Source organism: Zootermopsis nevadensis, unplaced genomic scaffold, assembly GCF_977971745.1.
Source record: "Zootermopsis nevadensis isolate Lab colony 2312 unplaced genomic scaffold, Znev_1.0 Znev_ptg000007l, whole genome shotgun sequence".
NCBI classification, from domain to species: Eukaryota; Metazoa; Arthropoda; class Insecta; order Blattodea; family Termopsidae; genus Zootermopsis; species Zootermopsis nevadensis.
The window spans coordinates 3,442,061-3,454,675 of NW_028259139.1; the positions used below are offsets into that span (position 1 = coordinate 3,442,061).

The 12,615-nt window shown below is 37.6% G+C and overlaps 1 protein-coding gene across 2 annotated transcripts in view; it reads right to left on the reverse strand.

The window, feature by feature from the left end:
• LOC110830656 (uncharacterized) overlaps positions 1 to 12,615 on the reverse strand; it is a 77,309-nt gene that overhangs the window by 5,322 nt on the left and 59,372 nt on the right. The window contains exons 6-17 of one of the 2 annotated variants that reach the window (XM_087343972.1): positions 11,694 to 11,810; positions 10,306 to 10,398; positions 9,869 to 10,173; positions 8,534 to 8,625; positions 7,173 to 7,395; positions 5,427 to 5,518; positions 4,378 to 4,645; positions 3,016 to 3,126; positions 2,285 to 2,557; positions 2,104 to 2,171; positions 1,599 to 1,747; positions 596 to 770 (exon numbers count right to left, since the gene is read on the reverse strand). In XM_087343972.1, coding sequence (XP_087200098.1) covers positions 596 to 770; positions 1,599 to 1,747; positions 2,104 to 2,171; positions 2,285 to 2,557; positions 3,016 to 3,126; positions 4,378 to 4,645; positions 5,427 to 5,518; positions 7,173 to 7,395; positions 8,534 to 8,625; positions 9,869 to 10,173; positions 10,306 to 10,398; positions 11,694 to 11,810 — 1,966 coding nt within the window. Of the gene's footprint in view, positions 1 to 595; positions 771 to 1,598; positions 1,748 to 2,103; positions 2,172 to 2,284; positions 2,561 to 3,015; positions 3,127 to 4,377; positions 4,646 to 5,426; positions 5,519 to 7,172; positions 7,396 to 8,533; positions 8,626 to 9,868; positions 10,174 to 10,305; positions 10,399 to 11,693; positions 11,811 to 12,615 lie in introns of both variants that reach the window. The other variant, XM_087343971.1, reaches the window with a different exon arrangement.

A 12,615-nucleotide genomic window follows, 5' to 3' on the forward strand; every position in this document is an offset into this window, starting at 1 on the left:
CATATGTGAGGAGTAATTTCTGAGGTAATTTGAGTTTCACAGTTATAGTGGACCAAAATGCAGTATTATGTAACTTCCAGAGCAGAGCAATCATATCAAATTTCATGAGAAGTTATTAAGTTCTGTTCGCGATTGTAATCTTGAGACTTGCAAGGAATGCAGGAAGTCCAAAGCGTTAAAGGCTGACGCTATCTTTCCTCCTTCACCCCACTTCCTCACCCCGAAAGTCTCAAGATTACAGTTACGAACTATACTTCGTAGGTGAAACTCAGAGAGATAAACAGATATATTGCTGCCATTCTTTCACTTTACGTACTTTTTATGAATAATGTGAAATTATTGCCAGATTTTAGTTGTGTTACGGTATCAAAGATTTAAAGCTGATATTTTAACAACTGGGGACATCACGATTGCTCCAACATATGGCTCTGTACGCCAAGGGCAAATATATCAACAGGATTCTACGCAAGGAGTAGACAGGGCTTAGTGAAACCACCTCTATACAAATCAGAAAAGTGTGTTGCCAAACAAAATGCTTTTATCATCCTAAAGGGCATTAGAAACTCACCTTTGTAGGAAAATCTCGTGTACTTACTGGCTAACATTTTCGTAACTGCGGGTGCTACATTCACATCACACAACGGCTCATATGACATCGCATGGAACAGCCTGACAACTGCAGAGTTCTGCAGGGAGATCCACACACCCAGACCCGACAGCGCGATGCACGTCACGGCTCGACTGCTGTCCGAGTTCACTTGGAATGAATGCTGCAAAATCACATCAGTTTAACAGTCTTAACTTTTACCAATAAAACTAAATTAAACCTACCTCCGTGCATTCTCCAAAAATGTGAATAACCACCTTTTTAAACTGAGAAATAATGTTCTTCAAATGTTCCACTTAAGACTCCAATTTAAAATTTTCTGTTACCAACCAAATGGATTAAGGTTTTTGGGGAGACCATACAAATGCTGGCATGAGACCTTAGCAGGCCAACAAACTTTAAAGTGAAAAGGCTGAAAATTGCCACTTTCCTTTACAGTCAAAATGATCATGAAAAAGTATTTTCATCACCATACCATACATAAATCTTTATTATATTCAATGGGTCCTTAAAATAATACATCACGAGGTGAAAGGCAACTCTTTAATATTGAAGAAAATTTCAAATGTCACATCTGCAATGACTACATTTCGACAAGCGTTAAGGAACACTGCAAATAGAAGGTAACATTTTCCACCCAAATAAACATACAAGTTAATTTCAGTACAGTTTATTTTCAGACATTCTTAGTTTTTAGAATTATAGGTTTTCATATCATATTGCTACTTTTGTTCTTCGCTCAGGTTTTTCTATGGAACAATTTTTCTGACATTATATTCATAATAATATATAATTCAGAATAACAATTACCTATAATAACTATACTTTCAAAATTTAAATGTTAATTGGAAAATATATAATGAAATGAGATAAGAATAACAATCCATTACAACGTTATAATTTAAATTAGTCTGGTGTTTCACATAGGTGTATCAAGTATAGAAGGTGCTTGATTTTTTTTATGAATCCTTCAAAGTGTAATCAGTCTTACCTCCACCTCCAGTGAAGCGGTGTTGAGTATCTTTATAGCATTATGGCAGCCGCACCACAGTTTGCCTGCTATGGGTAGCATTCGCGTGACTGGAGTCGCTGCAGTTCCCACAGACACTGTAAAGGGGTCTGTTGTATTCCAGCCACCATCTGCAATAAGGGCATTCATGTAATCAATTTGTACTCACCTAAGAATCTTGGTCACCTCACAGAATAAAGAACTGAGGATAGAGATAAATTTAAGGATCTCTAAAAAATTATATAAAGAAGAGTTCAAACATATTCATGATATGGGAAATTAAATGGGAGCCAATTTTTATTTAGAAAATTTCCTCTCAATTAGATGACTTTACTACTTAACACCTAATGTTTTCCTTTTAGTTTAATATCAAAAATTCGCTAAATCGTTGATCTTAATGCTCATTACCAATGAAGACTCTAGTGACTTACGGCATTTCTCATACAATACAAACGCATGCGGTGCGATACTTTTTAGTATTACTTACTGTGGTCCCGCACATACACAGTGATGTCACCATTTGCTAAGGAGACAAACACCCTGTTGTCCAGATAACTGAAATTGGCAAAAACAGCCTGAATTATAATTATATCATAAAAAAAAATCACATCAAATGTAACATGAATTCAAATGTATTTGCTGGCCGTCTGTGAACTGAATGAACTTACATGATACTGTGAACAGATGACCCATGCTGTATCTTGACTTTGTTCTTTTTTATGCGAATATTGTCACTGCAATTATATACATGAATACAACCATCCTCCGTTCCAAGCCACATTGTAGGCTGCAAACTGTCCGTGTCTTCAGTCACAATGGATGTCTCGCAAACCAGCGAGTCTGATGCGCTTCGTATCCGCTTTGGGTCCTCTTCAACACTGATGCTAATTCCAGGTCCAGGCATCCCTTCTTCACCTTCATCCTCATCTTCACTGGAGGAACTACTGGAAATGCAATGCAAAATCAACAGTACATATTTTTATAATTTTAATATTGGTATTTTGCACAGTAGATGACAACGCAGAATCTACGGGGTTTTGAAGACCATCTGTGGTAATCAACACGAGTAACGTTTGGACCCTTTCAACTGTCTAGCATTTTGGGATAAGATTCTTATCTCCCCATCTATCCACCTGAAGATGGAAACACATCTAGATTCTGATATGTTTTGTTTGAAAGAACAGTGTCCTAAACATCATTTACATTCATTAGATGACAACAGCTTTTTAAATAGATACATTTAGCTTTCACCCACAAGTAAAACTTAAAAATTAACATGGATTAATATTGGATATCATATTACCATCATAAATCCGTGTAAAATAGAAATATGTGTACAATATTTAACTGAGTGATACGCTGTTGGTTAAAATTAAGTCACGATGTAATTATTATGTACCTGTCAAGCTGAACTGTATTTCCACCACTCTCATCTGTGTCTTCTACAGAAATACTGATTCCAGCCTTACTGTTGGTGAATGGCTGTCCTATGCTGCAGCTCGAACTTAGTCTGCAAGCAAGTTCATGCTTTTAATAACATAGTTAAACCTCATTAATATCAACTTAAAAAAGCCTGTATTTTCAGACTTCACATCAATGGCAGCAGCAACAACAAATATAACAGCAATAATAGTAATACTATTAACAAACACCATCATCATTGTAAGATTTAAGGTTTTCACAGCGGTGAGTATGAAGATTCCTGTCTTCTGGGTCGTTGCGCTGTGTAGTCTGGTAGATGTTTACCGTTTCATTGCGACATCGCCCTGATGACGGAGGCAGTATGACCTCTGAAACGTTGGTTAACATCGACCAGACTACACAGCGCAACGACCCAGAAGACAGAAATCTTCACCATCATCATTCTTCCCAGTTGGGACTGTTTCAGGTATTACAAACCTCTGAGATATTGAATGCAAAACTGCACTTTCATCTTGCCAAACCTTAATGCCCATGAATTTGAAATCCATACCACAAAAATGTGCAGGTATCAAAAGGAGATCAAATAGAAGATAAAATGAACACTTTAATGCTTTTTACTGTACAAGAAACCATTATATCCTACTTGGGATTGAAAGTGGTAAGCTGCTTCTTGGTCAATGTTTTATATTTACTTCTGGGATCTCATGAAGATTTAGTCTTCCTATGTATCTTTTTAGTTTCATCTACTTAAATGTATGAAAACTGTTATTTGTGAAATTTACAGCTGGATCATTGTTTTTTTATTATTATTATTATTATTTATTTCATAGTCAGAAAGAGTGTAATCTACTACCTCTACAATGATATACATTTAAACTTACATGTAACCTTTTTTAATCAGTATAATGGTAATAAAATGTCTTCAGTAGCATCCTAACCTCAAATACCACCCTCATCTTACTGTGACCTACTCTTTTAAATACGATGATGAAATGATAACAGAGTCACAGCAGAACAGCTGTTATAAAATTGGAGGAAATGCTGGCACACAAACAACTACAATTAATTTCAATCTTCACTGCCACCTGAATTAATTTTGTTATTATCAGTATCACAAAACACAGTATCAGTACTTCTGAAAAACACTAAGTGTTTCTTTATACACATTAGGTCTCTGCAAAATACCTGTGTGCCATCTAATCATTTATCCCCACGAGTGTCTCCGTGGTGTTTAGAAGGACATCTTTACGTTACCTCTGCAACTAACTTTGGCATTTCTGTGGAGTGATAAATAATGCAAGCCACTGATCCATTACAACTATTATTCTGATAATCTTACCCCATTATTCCTGTAGGAATGGATGCTATGCACAGAATACGGGCATTGCACACCCCATTGCAGGAGATGACCGTTGGTTCGGGCTGCAAGCTCAACACGCACACCTGACCTACGTAACCATCACTGTTGCACACCCACACATCACGCATATTGTAGGCATTGAGACCAAGAGTTGGCGCTGCGCAGGTAAACTGCAAGCCGGCCCTCGTCTTTCGGATGGGCAGCGGAGACAGGAACTCTGGAGATGGACGCCTGTCTGCCGAGAGCGCTGCAACCAGTATCACATATACCATTAGGTAAAATAATATCCAGAAAAAATGTCAAAACCAAAAAATCTCATCAGCAGAAAAGTTATTCTCGTGTTTCGCTAACATTATGCGCAGTCAACAGTACCTAACTGGCAATAGCCACAAGTTTCATAATAATGGGAAAGCATACACAAGATCTACAAGTAATTAATTTGTTTTACTCGTGAATCTTTTGTCAGTCTTCATGAACATTTCTTCTTCTTCTTTTTCCACTTTAACAATTTTTGTACATTTTCCGGTACCTTTTACGGGTCCCCAACTTTTCAGTTGCCATTTATTCGGTAGGACTCCTTGGACGAGGGATCGGCCCGTCGCAAGGCCTCTACCTGTGCACAGGACAACACAACACAGAAAAACATCCATGGCTTGAGTGAGATTCGAACCCACGGTCCCTGCGACCAAGCGGCACAAGACCCACACCTCACACCGCGTGGCCACTGCGGACTCCATGAACATTTCTTGTACAGACAAATCACTGTCAACAGAGATAATCAGCAATGGAAATACTATACTATGGAGTAATAAACATTTGACATATATTTCTTTTGTACGATGAAGTTATTTTGGGAAATTTTACATCCCATTTTAATATCAGTTTCATATAAGGTTGTGTATTCATTTCATGGATAGAATACAAACAAATCAGAAAATAAAAACTGCAGTGTTCTTTAAAACTATACAGACTTTTCGACTGAAAAGTAAGTTTCCTTTCCAGAGAACAGAGCCCCATACCATACTCACCCAGCTTCTGTTTAGCTTCGTTGAATGACTCCTCCCAACTTGTCCTTTTATCTGGTTTTGTGAAAACCACTGATAAATTCTCAATTCCATTTCTAGAAAAGTGAGAAAACAATGTAAATTGTGAAGTTATCCTTGTTATTACCAGTGCCTTGTATTTTCCCTCATTCTCCCTCTCATCTTACATTTGTTACGCATGTCTGTACAGTCCTAACACTTCTGTTTAGTTTGTGTGATAACGTGGCAGCCCACATCTGAGATACGGAAACTGTGCGATGCCTCTGTATGAATTCACTTCCCCTTTGGTAGATCCCATTGCCTTTCTGTGGGTGTTACACAACTTTCATTACAAAAATAGTCACAGAAAAGGGGGAGGAGAATAAAATAACTAAAAAAAAAAATAATTAAAAAGCAAAATTCAGAAATCATGGATTATTGTGTATGGCAACCTTGGCAATAACACACTCCCAAAGCCTACAAAAATATTGTAACTTTTCACATTTCCTGCTGAAATTTTGAAAATGACTTCCTTCTATTTCAGCACTTAAAGTGAGGATTTAAATGCATAGTAGTGAGCGAAGAATCAGCACCACACACCATTAACCTACATCAAAATGACTGACCACCCACTGGACAGGAGGCTGAGTATGCCCCGCAGCAAATCTGAATATGAATATTTCCGTCTTCTGGGTTGTTGCGCTGTGTAGTCTGGTCGACAACAACCCAGAAGACGGAAATATTCATACTCACCGCTGTGAGAACCTCAAGTCTTACAAATCTGAATATGTTGGCAAAGACTAAATTCCCACCCATCAGATTCAAAACCTGGCTAACCTGCCCATATACTGATTGAGGTATCCCTGCTCACCGAGAAAATAACGTATCAGTTATTACAGAGTATCCACTGAAATGTCTTAACAATGAATTTAAGAAGATCTTAAAACAAAATAACTCATTATAAATTAAAACATGATAATATGTGAAAAAAAATCTCAGAAAATATAATACATAATATACAAGGCCATAAAAATCAGTCTTCTTGTAGGACAAACATAACCTGAAATTTCAGGTCCAATAATAATTCAGTACCTGGTTTTATGAAACAGTTTTACTTTTTTTTAGTGAATCTCATAATAATTAATTAATCATGTTCCACAACAGATTTATAACTAAGCTGTCACTACATCTTCTGATACTCGGCTTATGGTCCTGCTTTCCCCCACTACTCTAATCTTCCACCACTCTCATGCAGGCAAGAGATCACCATAAACAGGACTACACCATGAAAATACAGAACAAAAAATGGCTTAGCATAGAAAGGGTTAATATTTGGCTTTACTGTTTCAGTCTCTTACCCGGTGTCCTACGTGAGCGATTAAATGCAAGTTGCGTGGGTGAAGCGGAAATATCAAACTGGCTGTTTGTGTGGAGCTGTCCTAGGTGCCAGCGAAGCGGTCAGGAGAGGGAAGCGGCCAAAGTCCGAGATCAAATATTTTGATATTTTTGCGCGAGTCGCTACTCCGGCCAGTAAGGCGCATGTTCAAGAAAGCTCTGACCGTGCAGTACACGGAAGGTGCATGCGCAGGAAGGCCGTGTGCTTCTATTGCGGTCTCTCACGTAGGACACAACAAGCGATTCCCCGCTTCATATGACACCCCATGCTGCTAATGCAGCGCGCATAGCTCGCTTGTTATCGCTTACGTAGGACATTGCCTTAGAGCAGTAGGAGCAGCCTTTGTTTTGACTCACTGTGTGCTGAGTGTCAGCTCAAGGTATGAGAGCTGCGAGTCACTGGTCTGGCGCTCAATCAGCTGTTTATTGACAGATGAAAGCATTTCTCGGATAACTTCCTCCAGCTGACCATGCGGACAATGAAGGGACATGATGAGATCATTGATCTGATTCAGTATCGTCACATCCTCAGCAAGGTTTTCCATCTCATTCAGCATCCGACGCAAGTTCTCATCTTTAGCTGAAAGAACATCAACCAATGAAAATGATACTATGAATCTTTGTAAAGTAAGTCTGTACATTTCAAGGTAATTATAAGTAATTGTTAACACACAATAATTAACTGTCAAAAAATACATAATTACAATTTTTAAACAAATTTTTCATGTCATTATCACAAATTAACGTGAACGATAATACTTCCACATATTTTGGAATTAATGTTCTTAATGTGCATAAAATAATCTAAAATTTTGTCATAAAGAAAATAAATATTATTTTTTTAATATTCTTGAGATAAGTCAAGGATACAGTGGAAGATGCGATTATCAAGAAAACTCAAACATATACAAAGAATGCGAAGAAACAGATTACCAATGTTTGCACTGTACTACACACACACATATCCAAACAGAAATGATTCCAGAAAAAGGCAAAAAGCAGTTTTTGGATAAGAGTTGATGGAACACACTCTACAAGCCTAAAATCCAAAACTAACTACGGCATTAATATTACAGCTACACTAGATGGCAGTGCACATGAAAGTCATGATGGAAGCAACTTCATTTTGGTAGTTTTTTAAACTTCCTCCACCATCAATACTGAGCACAATTATAAAATAAGATAACCCGATTTCTGACCAGTATAGGGACTTGAAATTCAAAATTTGGTAAGATGACAGGGCTCTTAAAAGTAAATAACCTTTATTATGGTTATTTTTAGGAAGATGAAAAATAAAATAGTAACCACATAAAACGTTTTAGTTTCTTAATTAAAACTGAATAATCACTGCTACTTGACATGTCAGATTCATGATATGGCATGCTGCAAACACAGCTAATACTCTTTACGCTAACGATAACACCTACAAGGTACAGTCTTTCAGAATCCTAGTATCCATCATGCCAACAGAATATTTTTTAACACTTGTAAGATCAAGATAAAATATTCAAGACTTTGGATCTGAAGTAACATTATCACACATGTGAAACACTGTCTCAGCATATAACAAAATCAGACATCGCCCTGATGTCGGAGACAGCGTGGACCTCTGAAACGTCGGTAAATTTCTACAGGACTACCTGGCGCAACAACCCAGAAGACAGCCAATTTCAGATTCACTGCAGTGAAAACCTCAAATCCTACAAAATCAGACACACCTTTCACTATTTCCAAATCATCCAGAGGAATCCGCATGAGCAACTTGTATTTGTTTGCCTCCAACGTACTAGCAACACTACCAGGACAACTCCTGGAAGAAAAGTTTTCAAATCAGTGTCAATACTACATTATACAGAGAAAATGTGTAATGAAGTGAAACAGAAAAGTATATACACCGTGTTTCAAAAGTAGCTTTACAACTTCGCAGGAGAATATAAATTTATTTAAAGGATGTGCGCAATATTTTTAAATGCAGAAATTTAGCCAAACACATCAAAATCCATGTGCCTTCCTGGAACATGTTCGTGACAGTCCAAAACTTAATGTGTTTTGCGGCCTCAGCAAAGATAAAGTGTACGGCCCCTTCTTTTCCATGGAGAAGACCATTACCGGCATTGTGTATCTGGACATGCTCCAACAGTCCCTCATTCCTCAACTTGACGAAGATGACCAGGAAGAACGACGCATTCACTTCCACCCCCTCATTACCTCGGAGAAGTGCGCGAGTACCTCAACAACCGTTTCCCAGGTCGGTGGATTGGTCGGGCCGTACCAATAGCATGGCCACCTCGTTCCCCGGATCTAACACCTTTAAATTTTTTCTTGTGGGGATTTGTTAAAGATCGAGTGTACGTGCCACCCTTACCTGCAAACGTGGCCGAACTCCGAACTCGAATTACCGCCGCAGTTGCTGAAGTGACACCAGAGATGCTACAACGCGTGTGGCAAGATATTGACTACAGATGGGACGTCTGCCGCAAAACAAATAGAAGTCACATCGAACCATAAAAATCCGATGGACATAAAACTTGAAGTGTTTGACTACATTTCTATGTTCTGAAATTATATGTTTCTCCTATCAGTTCACCAATATCTCGCCCTCGAGTTGTAAAGCTACTTTTGAAACACGCTGCATCGTAGTGTAGCATTCATCTGGTTTAACAGAGAAAAAACACAAAACTTATAACCAGTGAACCATTGACAGTGTATGTCGGACATATAAAATATAAAGTAAAAATAGAATGAAGATTTCCGACTTCTGGGTCGTTGCGCTGTGTAGTCTGGTCGATGTTAACCAACGTTTCAGAGGTCATACAGCCCCCGTCATCAGGGCGATGAATTCATCTACCATACTACACGACGCGACAACCCAGAAGACGGAAATCTTCATACTCACCGCTGTGAAAACCTCAGATCTTACATAAAAATAGAATGTGCAAAGATATGAAGAAAAACAACACTCATAAACTATTTAAAAAGGTATGTTATTAATAAATTGAGTTGTCTGCAACATACTGCTACGATATCATATTTCTTGTGGGCTACATACATACGTGGAAGGTTTCCGAATAGTCCCACTCCTACGCTTTATGCTTGTGATGACAAGTAAGTCAGAGAACAAGAAAAGTGCCCGCTCCTTGCGTGTGCCCTGACCAGACACCATGGTAACAAGGTCATGCCTGATAAAGGTACGATCAGCTGCCACCAGATTGATTAATCCTTCAATTAACGCCTCCAGCTCCTTCAGAGTTTCCCGCTCAGTACAGTTGATCTTCATTGCAAGATCATGTACTTCTCGCTGCGCTTCGTACAGCAGCTGGTGATCGGGATGTGAAGGATCCGTGTGTTTCAGCAGCGTCTGCAACAGCAAATGTAAATCTCAACTGCGATTCAGTTCCAGACCAACGCCCAAGTGATTTTTATACGTGTTCCTTAATATGTATTTCCTTGACAGTCATCAATTAGCATCAATTCAGCAGATAATTCAAACCTGAATAAGGAGCTCATAACGTGGTATCCTCTGGACTGGCATGATGAGTAGACAGTCTAGCGCAAGCTTTCCTTTGTGTTCCCTTGCCATTGCCTGGAATATACAATGAATTAAACACATCTGTAACGTATCTTACGGTCCCGCACGCAGCCGTCTCTTTGCTTCCAGATCTAAGCAAGAACGAGCCAATGATATCAGCGTATCTGCGTACAGATCATATGAAAACAAATACAGATACATACTAAATACTCTCTGCATGAAGGCCAAGGAGGGTTTGAAAGTAATTCTATTAATTTATAGGTCAGCATCTATTAAGCTGAAACAACTGACGTGAACAATATTTGTGCATGTCCCATTATCTCATTCTCCTTGAACTGACCACCCCGACAATTTAACATAGAGATTATAAATTTAAAAGTGTCTCATTACACATCCCTTTACCTCTGTCAGCATCCTGGTGTGATACCACGCCATTCTATCTTCTTTTGATAAGAGGCCAATATTTTATTTCCATATAAAACATAATAAAGGTAGCCCTCGATTTGCGCCGGTTCAATTTGCGCCGATTTTGAAACCACCAAGTCAAAACGTGAAAAAATATATTTTACTATTATTTATAACGTTTTACAATGTATCTCGTACTGATTCTTATACTAAATCGTAATTCTTACATCGCTGGTTTTGAATAAGAATTATAAATACAGTCATCTCTGCAATTACGTATGTTTCGATAACGCGAATTTGCTCCAATGAGATCGATGAATCGATAAAAGCTGTTTGTGAAATGCAAACTTTTGCATATGCGAGTTTGTTCTTATGCGCTTTAAACTTTCAAAGGACTAATTTAATCTCTGCGGAGGTACCGGGGTTATTTATACTACGCGATTTTCTATAGGTCGGCGTCTTACAAGAATACAACTATCGCATAACAGCAGAGATGACCGTACACATCAATCACATGAAAGAATCACAATCAATAGGAGGGACCAACGAATTGTTGATTGTAAGTGTACAAAATATATTTTTTAAATTCCATTTATTTTATTTACGTTATTTCAGAGCTTTAAATGTAATGCCATTATATTACTCGTCAATGTTTGGGTGCTGGGAACGCATGTCATTGACTTCCCACTGATTTACATTATAAAAGAGTTTCAATTTACGCCGATTCCGTTTACGCCGGTTCCGTTTACGCCGGTTCGTCCAGGAACGCGTCCCCGGCGTAAATCGAAGGTTATGTGTTCTTCTGTTTTCAGTCTTCGTGTGGTACTTAAGGAAATGATCAAATAAAATGTACAAAAAAATGCATAAGGCTCATATAAATCAAAACTTGTATTTTTAATTTACTTTAAATACGGCTTTATTATAAATTCTGTTTTGTTGTTTACCTCCAGAAATCTGGCAAATGCAGGCTTTGCCTGGCACGTGGCCTTGATCGCTTCTTTTGCCGTCTTAAAGTTGTTGAGGAATAACGTGTAAGTTTCTATTACAGCCTTTTTTGTGAACTATAAAACACAAAACAAAACACCAATCAGTTACAATGTCTTGAAAATAATTCAAGACATTACGTGAATGTGATGTTCAATGTCGAAGTAGGACCTTGCTTCAATAACCACAAATGAATTTTTAAAAAAAAAACTTTCGTTCCTTACACCAACCACAACTTCACTCATATCAGACGCCTTGTGAACATTAAAACTTTAGCGCCAGACGCAAATAACAAAAGATAAGATGAAGTTCCTTCCTTGTAATAAAATCAACAGAAAACTACCAGTACAGAAGTAAAATCTTAAATATTCATAGGCTTTAAAAACATGGCAACGAAAGGATTAATCATCACGTAAACTCGTAATTTGTCACAACTCTCTCACCTGAAAGTAATAAAAATTAAATACGAATTTAGGCACGCATATTTAATTTACATTAAAATTAAATTATTTGGTTATTCCGTCAAATCACAATGTATTTAAAATAAGATAATTAAAATAATTAAAATATCATTCTGTGTTCCATATCGAATAATCGATTTACAATTGGAACAGTTACAACATGTTTCGGTTTTATTAAACCATCATCAGGTGTAAAATTATATTAAATTTAAAACTCAATTACAATTTTTTACAATTTTTCGTGGTGTAGTTTTTTGGAGGTCGTGTCCAGATATTTTCATATAATGGATCAACTTTATTGTTTGAAGTGATGCTTTTGATGTTTACATCGGTCAGAGATGAAATAGTAAACATCAAAAGCATCACTTCAAACAATAAAGTTGATCCATTATATGAAAATATCTGGACACGACCTCCAAAA